Consider the following 14790-nt stretch of genomic DNA (forward strand, 5'->3'; position numbering starts at 1 on the left):
AATATGCAAGACAAACAAATGACACGTGCTATAGGACAAAAACCATTCAAAATAACTTTATAAACTCTGTCACATTTCTGCTTTGTACATCAGTTCAACCTTATCCTTTGGGCTTGTTACGGAAAACTGATAATTGCTTGCTTTTTGTTTTGCTTTTTCCTGAAAGGCAGACACAAAACCAGCCATCAGTGCATTATTTACACAAGTGCAACACAAACTCCCACCCCCAAAATTAATGTTTTTTCACCAACAAGGTACTTCCAACAGAATGTAAATAAACACCACAGCTTGAGCAGTGTTTCTGAAGTCAGTTTATAAAGGTTAGCTCATTTCTGCAATCCCCAAATGCCAGAGCGAGTAAAGCTTCGCTCACCATCCAACGGGCTAAAAATACGACATTTCAAGTATTAAATCAGAAATTTCTACAGACAATCCATAATTTGATAAATAAACACAAGGGAAACAGTATACAGCTCTCAATACACTGTATGAAAAGTGGTGTCCAGTTTCAAACTTTAGCAAGACAAGTGCACAGCCCAAAAAAGTGATCAAAGTAACCCTGAAAACTGCAGCAATCCGGGAGTTCCAAACATTAATCTCTTCTGTGTTTCTCCTTGAATTACTCTGCTGGTCTGAGGCATTTGATTGTTATTTAGTTCTACAGCTGTAGGTAATCCAAAAAAGTCCTAAATTCATTCCCATATGGAAACAATTCAAGAGAAGGTTCCATAGATAATGTCTATCATCATCTTGTTTCTCTGCTTACAATGGGATGCAACTGCAGGTCTGTTATTCCCATAGTTTCCACAGCTAGGACAAGTTCAGTCCAAGTCATGCTGGCTGTGGCTTGCTCTCAGTTTTCCACTTCACGTGTATCTTCACCATCAGTTTTCTTATGTTTCCTCATATGTTTGTATTTTTCCACATATGCCTTCACCAGGTTAGCCACCTTCATAGGGTTGATCTCTCCACTTTTGCTGTGGCAGATCTGCAGGGGATCAGAAAGGGCACTTGGTCAATGACAGCAGCTCAGGCAAGTGGCAGAGAGGCCCTAAGCTGTCCAGGAAAGCCAATTCCTGCACAGACCTCCAAGGCTCATAGCAGGGTACATAAAGCAGAAAACAAAGACAAGAGCAGTATTTTCCTTCAAGCATTCCAGAAATGGCCCAGAGCTTATCTATGGAGCACCAACTAAATGCAGAGGCATCTCAAAGCGAAATTACTCATTTTTACTAAAGGCTTTTCCACCCATCCATCCAGTTTTACCCAACACATGATAACCAAGGAAATGTTGATATCCCATTTTTGGGATGTTTTTGAGGAAGCAAGGCTCAGATTAAAAGAATTTGGCACTTTTAAGAACCCATCTTGAGAGAGGGGAGAAAGAATGGACCATACACAAGTTACTTTATCTCTCTTCAGAGAGGAGTTCACAGTGACTTCAGTAGCAACTGGCACTGCTCAGCTCTCTTGCAAATGCTTGTGGTTCATATGGGTCACACAGAAGATGTGGAATTACAGCCATTACCTTGGGAATTTTAATTTATGGTAGAATTTCTCAGTGATAGCAAGAATGCAGAGCAGGCAGAAAACACAGTTCTCTCAGGTACCAATTAACTGCCTTGACCACAAGAGCATTACTTCCCCTCATAAGACAACATTTACTTGCTGATGGTGTCCTCTGTAGCCATAGATCTACTCAGCATTACAAGACAGAAGTCAGTATCAGCAAAATTGCAAGGCCCTCTTCCAAGGTTCAGGGACACCACAGGTGCTCAAGGACTTAATGCACAAAGTATTTTCTCACTTTATCAGAATCAACTAGAATTCTGGAGGAAGGTCCTAGTGAGGGAGATTTGACCATTCTCACCCAGGGCACATACCATGTAACATTTCAGCTCAGGCAACTGAAGCTGAGCAATGTTCTTGTCCACTGAAAACACAACCTCATGAAAGCAACAGGCTGACAGCTCCCATCAATGGCACCAACCAGTCTTGTTTAATGCAACTACTGCTTCACCACAGGACTGCAGAGCAGCAGGGTCCAAAGATCTGCTAGTCCAGTTATGGTGTGTCATTGATGAAACGGCAAGTGAAAGCTAAAGTATTTATGCCACTTTATTAAGGACCTGCCCAGCTCCTCCTCTCCACTTCCTTTCACTGGGCTCTCACCTTTTGCACTGCTTTCCGAAGGATGCTCTTGTACTCCTCCTTTGTAATCTCCCTCTTCTGGTAAAAAGGTTTGATGGCAAGTTTCACTTCTTCCACAGCCCTTTCTTGCATGTGAAGCTTCTTCATGTACTGCACAGGAAAGAGAACTTCATTATCTTGTTCTGTCTTGGGAATGGTTTCTGAATCTCTTTTTCTTAGAAATGCTCAAACAATGAAAATTCTCATTTCACAATTTCAACAACCCAAGTAATCACCCTAACCTGTCAATTACTGTCTTGAAACAATTATCAGTTTGCACTATGAGGAGACCTTGCTTTATATAACATTTATTCTGTGTCTCAAAGAATGTGTTTTAAGTAAGTGACTACAATGTCGACTTCCTGATTTTGGTCTCCTCCTTCCCTTCCAACAGCTCTGAAGCAAACACACATCCAACAAAAGACATCAGATTCTAAAAGCAGCAAACCACAACTGTGAATATAAAGCTTCAGACAGCTCTAAAGATAGTCTGAAAATTGCAGAGTTGCCTATGAAGTAATGATTACAGGTGCCACCAAAACAAGTTCATTAAAACTCACTCATAAATGGAGGCTAAGTGGGAAATGAATCTTACTGTTTGATTTTATGGTACAAAGCAAAATAATGGGCTAAGAAGTTTTTGTTCTTGTGTTAGCACCCACTGTGCCTTGAGCAGATGATCTGTGCAGCAAACCCAAAATTCAGCAGCAAGGGACTTGAACTGAAAGATCTCCAAAGTGTTTTACTACCTCTGCATTTCTAGAGCTGATAAGCAACATGATACAGTCCTCTCTATAGGACAGTTATGAGACTTGACATTAATTTCAAAGAGGGAGGGGAAATGAGAAAACCAGGTGTTTAGAGAAACTTGGACATTGTGGTTTCTGGAAAGTCCCTTCCAAATATTCATGCAAGAAAGTTTCAGAACTTTAAGAATGTATTTCAGATGTTGTAATCTCTCTCTGTCCTATTGTGACAAACCAATAGAAAGCAGAATCATCATATGGAATAAAACCCAAATGAATTCAAAGAGGATTGCCTGTTGCTCCTGGGTTAGCACAGTCAGTCACCAAAACCAGCAGGGCTGGGAAAATACAGTACAGAAAGCTAAAAAAATCCCCAAATGAAAAAGTTCAAGTAAACAGCTCATTAATTTTATGCATTCACTCACTTCCTCATTTTTTGTTTTATCCACTGGAGGTTTGGGCGTTTTGATCTTTTCCTCCGCACTTCCAACAGAAGCAGCTTGGATTCCTGGCTCAGATGCTGTAGCCAGGCTGCCTGGCTCTGGGGTGAGGCTCTGTCCTGCCACGCAGCCAAGAGCTGGAAGACTTCCCTGCATGATGAACTGGACCGTGGGCTGGCTCACCGGGGCATAGGGGGGCAGGCTGGAGGGCAGAGCCGGCGCCAGGGGGATGTTCTGACAGTACACCTGTGAAACAGACACCGCTCCGTAAACACTTGTGCTGACAAGATACAACATCAGAACAGAACTTCCAGAGCAGCTTTTATCCACCAGGACCTACCACCAGCCCCAATTCCCTTTTAACTGGTGGGAAGCACAGACTGATAGCTCAGACCAAGGCTACCAAGCCAACATTTACAGCCTGATCACAGTCAGGAAGAAGCTCACAGCTTCTCAGGCAGCACCATTTTTCTGCAAGCTACTGCTGAAAGCAGAAGCTGCATGTACAGAGCAGAATTAAAAGATAATACATTTCTTCAATTGTAAGGAGCATCTGAGAGATTAAATGATTGGAGGATTGCCGAGGTGTATGGGCTACATGAAATGTACCACACGCAGAGGAAGGCAAACTGCCATGAGAGGAGGGTGTTGCACAACGAGGGCACAGATGAGATGGGATGCCTTCCACGACACTTGGGTGCCGGAATAGGAACCAACCTGAGAGGAATCTAGATCAGGAAACATAGGCTCAGGAATCATATAATTGGTTGGAGGAGGCTCATTTAACTGCACCTGATTTAACGTTTGGTTCAAGTCCTCTGCTTTCCAGGCCCCTTCTTTTGCTCGCTGAAGTTTGTAAAATGGCATCCCTAGGTATCCCAAGAGAAGGAAAAGAAAACATCTTGAGAACAAAATAATTTGTCAAAGATTCAAACCCAATTCTATTTTAAAAATGAAAATAAAAAACATCTAACAAAAAAACTAGCTATAAAAGGATTTTTTTTAGCAGTCATTCGTATTTTTAAGCTTCTGATAATAGAGAGCTTCTCATCCCCTTGGGCAATTGCTTTCTACTGGGTTTACTCTTGAGAGTAACCAAACAAGAACAACACAGGCAACTCTGTCAACACAAGTAGCACAGGTTCCCAAACCAAACTGCTTCTGGCAGCTTTGATTTAGCAGCACTCACATGAGTGAGTTACAGAGACTTGTCATTCTCCTTGGCTTTGAGAAACATTTATAAATTCTGAAGGCAAAGCAACCATTCTAGTTAAGTGCAGAAAGGGTGGGACATGGGCTGCCAGTTCAGAGATGGGCTTGTTGCACGCGCTTCACGAGCAAACAAGCTGCCAGTGGCTGAGCTGTGCTGACAGCACGTCCTCTCCAATTCATTAACACAACTCACCTCGTGATTTCAACCAGTGCAAATGCCAGCTCTCAGGATTGCAAGCCACAGCATCATCCCAGCTCAGATGACAGAGCTCTTACTCTACAGCCAGGTCTGACCAAGCACCAAACCCCTCAGCCTTATACAGCCTGTTTCAACTGCTGCTTGTTTTCCAAAAGAGACTTACTTGGAGCTTTTCCAGCAGACAACGTGCCGCTCTCCTCCTCTTGAAGATTCCAGGTAACTCTCTTCACTGGTGCTTTTGATTTCAAGGCAGGACCCTGAGGTACCACTTCCAGCTCAGGCTTAGTGAAATTACTTGTATTTTCATTTGAGACAAGGCACTCCTCCTTAACCTCCCTCACGCAATCCGTGACTTTGCTTTTGGATGAGCTTTGAATCGGTGCAGCCTCAGCCGGAACGTGCATGATAACTTCCTTCTTTGGGGGTTGTTCCATCAGAGATGGACATAATGCAGTATTTTCTATTTTAACTGTAATCTCTAGGTTTGTATTGCTACAGCTACCAAGCACTGCTGCATCAGTACTATTCATTAAGTCTGTTTCAGCAAAAGAATCCACATCACCAACTGGGACACAAATGTTTGTGACCCCTGGTGCAGGGAATGCAGTTTCGCTGCTCACTTCTCGACAGATGGGCTCCCCCTTTATAGTTTCTTGGACCTCCCTCAACTGAACTGGGGTCTCAGTTTTTATTTCCTCAAGCTTGACATTTGGCTGGATGGTTATGGAAAGCCCTTCTAGTACTAGCTCCTCTTTTGGCTCTTGTTTCAGACAATGGGGTTGCTCCAGACACCCAGTCACATTTTCAGCTGGAGGCTTTTGATCCTTTTCTGGTGCAGGAGGAAGCAAGGTCTCTTTTGATCTGTGTTTCCTTTCTTTGGAACGTGATCGGGATCGCAGTCTTTTTTCCTTTGACTTACTGCTTTTGTGCTCCCAAGATCGAGATGGAGACCGAGACCGAGACCTCCACTTTCTCCTCTCCCAAGACCTGGATCTCGATCTCTTTCTGTCCCTTGACTTCAAACTACTTTCTTTATCATACCTCTCATAGCTTTTGTCCCTCCTGTGCTTCCGCCTTTTAGTTCTCTCATTGCTGTTTGACCGGGAGCGGTCTCTCCGCCTCGATCTTGAGCAAGACCGTCTTTTCTTTTTCCTATTTTCATAAAAATCAGAAGTACTTCCAGGACTACCCGAACGTGACCTGGATTTCCTTCTGTCCCTAGACCAAGAAGTTTTTGCCTTTTTATCCTTGCTTTTATCCTTGGTTTTCTTTTTTTTAGATCGTTCGTGACTGCTAGAACGATCAGTAGAAGACCTCCTGCTCTTGGATTTTGATGTGTGTGTTTTGCTGTGCTCTTCCCCACCTGACGAAGAGGTAGATCTGGAGCTTCGGTCCTTCGAATGTGCTCTGTCTCTTGACCCTGAACGTGATCTCTTATGGTCTTTGACAAGTGCTTTTTTCCTTTTCATCTTCTTCTTGCTTCGGGAGCTGGAGTTTGAACAGGATCTGGAACGTGATCGCCTCTCTGCTTGTTCTACCTTTTGGACTTTCTGCTGCCCATCACTCTTTGAGGGACTATCTGGTTCTATTTTCACATTAATACTAGGTCTAATCAATTCCTCAGCGTTAAAGAACACATTAGGTCCTTCTCCACTTTCCTCCTTCAAACACTTTGTATTAGAAATTTCCTTAACAGCAGATGAAGTGCAAGGACTGCTTAGGACATCTGCCTCATCCACACTGTCTCGTTCCTCTGTATCAGAGATCTGTTCTACAATCCTGCTTGCTACTGCCACATCATCAGGAGACTCTCTGTTACCAGATGGCACATCAGAGTCAGTCCCAGACCCAAATATATTTTCTACCCTGTAAGGGGTGAAACGACGGACAGTTTGAAATGTTTGAACTTTTGGATTTTCGATGGAAATAGTCCTGGTGATATTAGTTAGTTGGATCCCTGAGCCAAGCCTTTCAGGACTGCTGTTTGCTGAACTTGAGTCTGATCCTGTTGGCTCAAACGGATCATAGATTTCACTTTTGACCTGCTTTTTCTTTACTGAGAAAAGAGGTGAAGGGCTCTCCTTCTGCTGCACCTCATCGTCCACAGGGCGGAAGGTATTACAGAATCCTGGGCTGGACAGCCTGCTGGGATGTCCAGTGTTCCCGGGAATATTGATTTTAAAACTCTCAAAAGAGCCTGGGCCTTTGCCCCTCGAAGTGCCCAGCAGCGATGAACTGCTATAGCCGCTGGGATGGGTGGAGCTCGGACGTGTCTGCTGCTGTGGTTCCTTGGAATTTGACTTCTGACTTTCCACCCTGCTACCCTTTCCTGGCTGATTAGTGCTCTCTTTGCCAGTTAGCTGCGTTATACAGGAGCTGGGGATATTACAGCTTTGGCTTCCTGCAGGTTCTGGCTCCACCTGCCTGCTGCTGGTTTCTTTTTTAATCTTTGGTATCCTGGGAAGCTCAAAGATGTCAATTCTCTGGGAAGGTGGTTTTACTGGCTGCCGCACAGATACAGCTTTTGAGCCAGAATTCAAGTTACAGCTCAGGGGCTTTGAAGACGAATCAGTGGGTACAAAGTTTTTAGATTTTCCATTAAATCTGGGCATTTCATTTAACTTTGAGCCATGCCTGCTCAAAGTTGCTGTATTCTGAGTCTGGACAGACCTGGGTGTCATTGAATACTCTGATTTTACAGTTGCCTTTTCCAGTGCAGGGCTTGCTGCAGACTCGCTCCTGCTCAGTGAGGGTGGAGGCGATGAGAACAAGCCCGAGGAGCAGGGTCTGGAGCGAGTACTCAGAACCGAGGAAATGGAAGGTCCAGCCATAGAGCTACTTGCTGTGGTCCCTGAGAGCACTGTACTTGGGTGGGTGTTAGGCCCTGAACCATCCTCCACTCTTGAGTCATTCGCTGATTTTCTGTGAAATGAAGCTATGGCACACAAACAGACAATTCAGCTTTTCAGGAAATGTCCAGATATTTTCTACCAACATTAACAGAAGTACTAAGCTAATTATTTTAAGTTCCACTGTGGTTTGCAGACATACCACACAGTAATTAGGAACTCCAATTGTTATTTGGTCAGATACTCACAGTTTAGTGCCAGACAACCACATCTTTGAGACAAACACTAACGTTTAGGAAATAAATTATTCTGTTCTGTAGGTATCAACCTGACTAGTGATTATTATCCTGCAGTTGCTGATTGACAGAAATGACTATAACAGAGGATGTTAGAGGTACTTATTTTAAGAATAAAGCTCCAAGTTTCAATTTGAACAGATTCTTTCCAAGTAATACCATGCCAAGGAAGAACACAGCTGGAGATGACAGCACATATTTAGAGCTCTACTTCTGCAAAGAAATTTCTTGCTAAGGTCCTTCACCTTGCTCTTTGAACTGAAGTACAGATCACAGGTGTGGCAGCAATGCATGACACATGCCAGAAAAACTGGGTACCAAGGTAACTGGTCTCTCCAGTCCTACATTTTTTATAATAAAGCAAAGCATGAAACCACCTTGCAGTTCTTTTGAAAGAAGGAAACTATGTATTAAAACTAAAACCCTCCTGTAACATCTCAGGTCTGCATTTCAACACAGACAAGCAACATTATTTCAGAATGTCCATCTTATAAAACAGATTACTATTGGCAGCTACTGATTCTATCCTACATATTCCAATGCTCAGTAAGAGTATCCCTAAGCTTAAAGCAATGCAGCCTATAGGATCAGGGCAGATGTGGCTGAAACAAAGAGGCAAATAGCAGTATGAGGTGCCAAGTCCTTACCTTCCTTCTTTGCTGTCAGTGAACCATCTCTGTTGATGACCACATCTGAACTGCTCATCATGAGAAGGCTCTGTCCAGACAGGATACTTCCCAACAGATCAGGCACAGGAGCAGCTTCTGCTTCGTGATCAGGACTCAAGGCAGGCACACTGCTTCTGCATGTTTCAGAGGGGTTACATTTCCTTTACTCTTACAGCACTTGTTCTATACACACACACACATTACATTAAAAAGAAACCAGAGTCAAGGGCATAAAGAGAGGTCAGCCAGGGAAGTTCACTTGTAGTTTTGGCTTCAGTAGTCATTCAGTCCCCATCTTTCTCTGACAAACAGAAGGTGAAGCTTTTACTGACTTCCCACAGGAATTACACAAGATAAGAAAGCAATCATATCTGAGACTTTTGGTTAGCAAATGCTGGTGCTCACTGTGGAGTATATCAAGATTAACTTTCCAGTGCATTTAAAATACATTTTTGGAGGATAAACCACGGATTACCATTTCAGAGATATTTCTATCCTAACTGCCTCTCTTGCTCCCACTAAATCACAAACACAAATGTATTCCTCAGACCTATACTTCTATCTAAAAAAAAGACAGAGCTTGAAACAGTGTTTACCCATAAGGTGCCACTGGCAGGGGCAGCTAAGAGCATGGCATAGAGAAATTACACTGAAAAACCACTGCACTGCTCCCACACATGGGACAGCATAAACACTCCCCTTTATAGTTTGCTCAATCTTACAAAAATGGGTTTAAGTTTTCAGTTCTTGAAATATGGACTAATAAGGTGTTTCTTGTGTTGGGTATTTTAGTTTTTCTTTCTTTGCTTTTGTGCTAATGGGATTTAGGTTTTTTTTTGTTTGAGTTTGCTAAAAAACAAACTTCCAAAGGGATCCAGCTCTTTAAGGGAGCTAGATTTCATCTCTGTATGACAACAAAGCAAACTTTATTCACATAATGTACACCAAAATACCTGTAATAACATATACCAGAGAGATAAAATGGGAACACTATTTTCCCATAAGGGATCAGCTGCTAAGGCCAGACCAGGAAACTCAAGTGTAGCCCAGGCCAATGGAGCCTTTAGAAGAGCTGAGTATCAGCTAAACAGTTCTATCTTCTAATCAATAAGCTACTCAAATAACTCTGAGGACATGGAAAGCTTCCTGAAAGGCTCCCTTCATAACTGAAAAGGGAAAGGTAGACAAATAATCCAAATTATCATAGAAATAGACTACCTTAATCCTGAGAAACCAGCCTTCACCATAAAGTCAGATGCATTAGAGGACAGCTATATAAACATTTCACACCTTTAACCACTTCAGCTGAGCTCCCTTCATTTCTCTTCAAGCTCCCTCAGTCTTGCAGTTTTCTCTGACTCAGTTGGTACCTGTCTCAGTGACTTTTCCTCATCCCTTTTCTTCTCATCATGCTCCCCAGTTCCCTGTGTCCTACCCCTCAGTCCTGAAAATTCACTGTGGCTGCCAGTGGAGGGCCAGCAGAGCTCCCTGGCCTTGGCAGGCTTGCAACACACAGGCAGCAAAGCAACTGTTAAACTGCAGGATCAAACAAAGCTTTTCCTGAATTTTCTGAGAACCAACAAACAGCAGCAAAACTGGGTGAGATGGCTACAGCCCTCACCTCTTCAGGATGTGCAATTGGATTCCCCAGCCCTCTGAAAGAAGCAAGTGCTTTTTTAAATGTTAATGAGACTGGGAAATAAAATATACTAATGGGGTTACTAAATAGTCACAAAACAGAATGTAAAAAGAGTCAGATTAGGGTGGAAATACCAATTTTAAATTTCAACAAAAATGTTAAAGGTATGATGAAAGAGTGTATGTGCTCAATATTTAAAAAAAAAAATCCTTGCACAAACTATTATCTATTTATCTACACTTGTGCAGGCATGCAAGTACACACACACATGCACTTTTTAGAAGATAGGATAAGAAAAGGGTTAAACAAGAATGACCACCAGGTTTACTCTTTTGTTAGGGTCATTAGTTGACTAAGAATAATAAAATAACAATGGGCTTTTACCTGGGAAGTCCCACAGAAATGGGTCTAGCTACAGGACGGTGAGACCTCAGTGCTGACTGGGAGAGAACTCTCCTTTTGGCACTCACTGGTGAATCTGGATTTGCTGGAACCTCTTCATTACTGTGATAAAACATACATGCACATGAACACTGAAATTGCCTGCAATGTTTTTCACATCAAAAAGATGATACCACTATGACAGATATGGTTAGAGATCATTGTATGTTTTAGTACGATATGTTAAAAAATATTTGTGCAATATACTTATTTGCTGTTCTGGCTAAATAGAACAGCTTGATTCAAACAGCAGACTCAAATGTATATTTTAATTTCTAAAATGTTAAATGGACAATTTTCTTTTATGAAAGGATCCAAAAGAACTATTCAGTGGAAAACTAAATTTCACCAACAATAATTTTAGATGCCTCCTCCCCCAAAATTAAAAGTTTGAGTGACATGAACTGTGGCATAGTACGATTTCTCCTGAATTTGAAATGTCTGGAAAAGTGAAGATAAGAAAAGAAGAAACATGAAAGATTGCAGAGGTCCATTTAATTTTGTGTTTACTGTATACAAAATATGTCAGCTAACTTCACCTAAAATAAATAAATACAAAGCAAAGGACCAGACTTCCTCAGATTCTAACCTTTCAAGAGCCCCATACATCTTACTGAAAGTTTTTATGAGGCTAATTGTTTCAGAAAAACTCTTTAGAGGAGGATGATTCCTTTAAAGTTTAGCAACTCAGCCCAGAAAGAAAGAAAGAACAGACCATTTTTTTGTTATCATGGGTTGTGTACCCAAAGCTGCCTTCAGAGTGAGCTGCACACTCTGCATGGAGCCACATGTACAAACAACTCAACAACTGTTAAACTACCAGGTCCCTGATTGCAACCCAGAGATCTCTCACCTTTCATAAGGATCCAACTCATATGGATCTCCAAACACAGAGAGAGAAGCTGCACCAATATCTGCTCTCATCAGCCCAAGGGAGGGCTCTGTTGGTTTGTACATGGAAGGAAGTGATGCCCCACGCACAGGTTTGCTGAGACCAAGGGTCCTTGCAATACGGGAGCGAGTCGTAACCTCATTTTTACCCTGCACAGACAAAGAGATTGGGTTATTTGTATGTTAGGGAAGGTAAATTTGTGTTTAAAGCCCTAAATTCTTCACTTAGGCTGTGTACAGTCATCAGGTTACTACCATCAGCAGCGTAAGTGATGTGCATTTATTATTTATATTTGTTTTAAAGTATTTACGAAACTTGTAACTATGGCCTATATGTCACTTCAAACAGAGACTGCATGTATCAGATATAAGTGAACAGATAAATTAAGCTTCTAAAAATCTTTAATAATGTCAATTCAAAATTGTTGGTTCCTTATTAAATGCTGGAGTTCTGGCTCGAAAATGTAGATTCTAGTCAAAGTAGCTGACAAAAAGAATCAAGTGGGTGCAGAGTACTCTGCAGAGTAATTTACAAGAGAACTCTACCCACAACTGAAAGGAATTTTTAGAGCTCCTACAACTGATAAGCTGAGTTTGCAACAACACAGCCACAAACATCCACAGCCTAAAAGAATAGGTGCTGGCAATTTTAATTGAGCTTGCATCAGTACCAAGTAAACACTACAGCTGAATGGCAAGGCAGGATACAGAGCCTGCAGGACATGCTTTACAACCTGATCCCTACAGTCCAGGCAACAGGATTTGTCAGCAAAGCCAGCAAGCTTGTCTAGAAGCTGCAATTCACTTCCACGTACAGCATCTTTCTGCCCTGGACACATCCTGAACAGACTCCCACCAGAAAGAAAGATGTATGATTGTAAGGTGGCACTTCTTCCAACTGAATCCCATGTTATAGTGCTTTCACAGAGGGCTGAAAATGGCAGATACTGACTGGCAGAAACTCACTCACATGTGATCTTACTCTCGTCTTTTTCCCCCTTCTCTTCTTTGTCAGACGCTTGCGTCTCTTCAGCTGTGCCCCTGAACCCTTCTTCCCAGCAGCAGATTTTGTCTGAGTTCTTTTTTTGCCTCCTACTTTCTTCCGCCTTCCTGATGGGACAAAAACCAATGATCTGGCTAAATGCTGGCACTGTATTTTACACTGTACTCCCCTTTTGGTCCCACCATGACACACAAAGCAGCTCAAAGAGACATACAGCGTGCCACCAACAGCAGAGCAGAAAAAGTGACATCATTAGGATTCATTTAGAAACAGCCTTCATGACACTTCTGGGCAGAGGTGCTATAGGGAAAGAAGAAATGCATGTGGGATACCTCCATAGCCATGCAGGTGTGGCAGCATACAGCTGATGCAGAGTATTCTGTAGGATTCAGGCTCCCCTAAGGCACCTGATGTCCTTACCAGTTTTCCTCTTCTGCCTGGTAGGAGCGCGTGGTGCCAGAGGACGCTGGTAGATGGCTGTGTTCAGGCCTGCTACAACTGCCTCAATTGTTTCATCCAGAAGAGAGGACATGAGGTATCCTGGCACGTGCTGTGGGGAGGATTAGAAGTTGCACGATACAGGTACCTAGAGCTCAGCAACATTTACTCACAAAAGCATTTGATAAAAAATTGAGATTCAAATGAGGAAACCCCTCACATCACCAAGCTGCCAGCTAAGCAATTATGTCACTTTTTAAATCTACGGACTGGCATATTAAGGACCTTGTTCTTCAGCCTCCTTCAGTTACGCATGCAGTTATGCATGTCCTCAGCTTCTAACTGTGCTTGGAGGACAACAGTTTACACTCCCTCAACCAGTGGAATTATGCTACAGTCAACTCAAGGTATGAACCAAAATAAGATGCACTTTTGTTCAGGGACAAAGGCAGATAAATAACAAAGGCAATAAATAACAGTGCCTTTCTAGGTATAAGCATCACTGCACATTGAGAAGTGGAGCTAGGAACAGCTTGAATGGGAAGTGCTGGGTTCCCAGGATTACACTACCATGGAATACTAAACTCCCAAGGCACAACCCCCTCTCACCCACAGAAGATGATTCCACACTATTTCTAAAACAACAAGTAGGAAAAGAAAGAACAATAACAACAGTTACCCTGCAGAGTCTTTCACTTTAAACTACACTTTCCTGTATTTTTTTCACCATATAGCCCTGACTACCCAGTTGTAATTGCTTAACAATGCATCAAATAACTCATCAACTTTTCCTATTTTATTAATTCTTCTAAAGCTAAAATTGGAACATCTGGGTTTAGAGACAGTGGGGTTTGGCAGTCAAGATCATCTCCATTATGGAGGACATAATGAATTTAACAACTGCTAAAGCATTCTGGGAAGTACTTAAATCGAGGGAAAATGTGATAAAAACTTAAGGTGAGCTGGATCTTCACTCACAACAGCTATCTCTAACTAGACTTAATACAGTAAGAGAGGGACCCTGTGTATTTGGGAGATATTTCCTGCATAGATTCTCTAATACTGTTACTGTGTTTGAAATCATGTGGCCACATTATTGAGGACACTAACATCCGTTTTTTTTCCTCTTCCAACAAGAGACATTTTCACAAACACAGAAACCTTAAAAATACAAGATTTTTCTCTTCAGTTGGGCTGAAGGCAGACAACATGTTCTACTGCTATGGGCAAGGAGATAGGAGGACAAAGGAAAATAAACAATTGCCAAATAAACATGCTAAAAAACCAGAAGTGGTGCACAAACTTCGTATTAATAGCCACTAAGAATAAAAATATAATTTTTCTCACAATCAGGGGTGATAAAAATGCAGGTTAAGAGAGGAAGTTACTGCAGCATCTCAAATTAGAGCATTTTGGTCACGTGCTGTACTCCATTCGCACAAGTTGTACATCTAGATTAAAAGAGCTCCACAGCTACTAACCACTGTGCTACGGACAGTCAACACAGACAGCTGAGCTACTGAAATGGGGACTTATTTCAGTAACTGCTCCCCAGGGTTCTTGCAGGGTCTCCCTCAGAAATCCCCGTGGATACCCGAATTTGCTGTGCCGTTGTTATGCGGTTCCTGTTCACCGTGGCCCGGACGCGTTCACTCTGCCGAGTCCTGGCTATGGCCCGCGTTCGGACATGAGGACGGAGCCTACTGGTGGTGGGGACAACGTCGGCCATGAGGGCAGCCACCTCTTCCTCACTGACATGATCTGCATCTTGAACGAGA

The 14790-nt window shown here is 42.5% G+C and overlaps 1 protein-coding gene across 12 annotated transcripts in view; it reads right to left on the reverse strand.

The window, feature by feature from the left end:
- Positions 1 to 29: 29 nt before the first annotated feature.
- PHRF1 (PHD and ring finger domains 1) overlaps positions 30 to 14790 on the reverse strand; it is a 28877-nt gene continuing 14116 nt past the window's right edge. For 7 of the 12 annotated variants that reach the window (XM_086895731.1, XM_086895727.1, XM_086895728.1 and 4 more), the window contains 11 exons: positions 14607 to 14779; positions 12995 to 13124; positions 12542 to 12681; positions 11534 to 11721; positions 10624 to 10743; positions 8580 to 8734; positions 4951 to 7722; positions 4169 to 4245; positions 3362 to 3622; positions 2173 to 2301; positions 30 to 988 (listed from right to left, as the gene is read on the reverse strand). In XM_086895731.1, coding sequence (XP_086751857.1) covers positions 854 to 988; positions 2173 to 2301; positions 3362 to 3622; positions 4169 to 4245; positions 4951 to 7722; positions 8580 to 8734; positions 10624 to 10743; positions 11534 to 11721; positions 12542 to 12681; positions 12995 to 13124; positions 14607 to 14779 — 4280 coding nt within the window. In that variant the 3' untranslated portion in view covers positions 30 to 853. Of the gene's footprint in view, positions 989 to 2172; positions 2302 to 3361; positions 3623 to 4093; positions 4246 to 4950; positions 7723 to 8579; positions 8735 to 10623; positions 10744 to 11533; positions 11722 to 12541; positions 12682 to 12994; positions 13125 to 14606; positions 14780 to 14790 lie in introns of all 12 variants that reach the window. The other 5 variants (XM_086895725.1, XM_086895722.1, XM_086895723.1 and 2 more) reach the window with 1 other exon arrangement.

The sequence above is a fragment of the Cyanistes caeruleus genome, chromosome 6, assembly GCF_971803275.1.
Source record: "Cyanistes caeruleus chromosome 6, bCyaCae1.hap1.1, whole genome shotgun sequence".
Lineage (NCBI taxonomy): Eukaryota > Metazoa > Chordata > Aves > Passeriformes > Paridae > Cyanistes > Cyanistes caeruleus.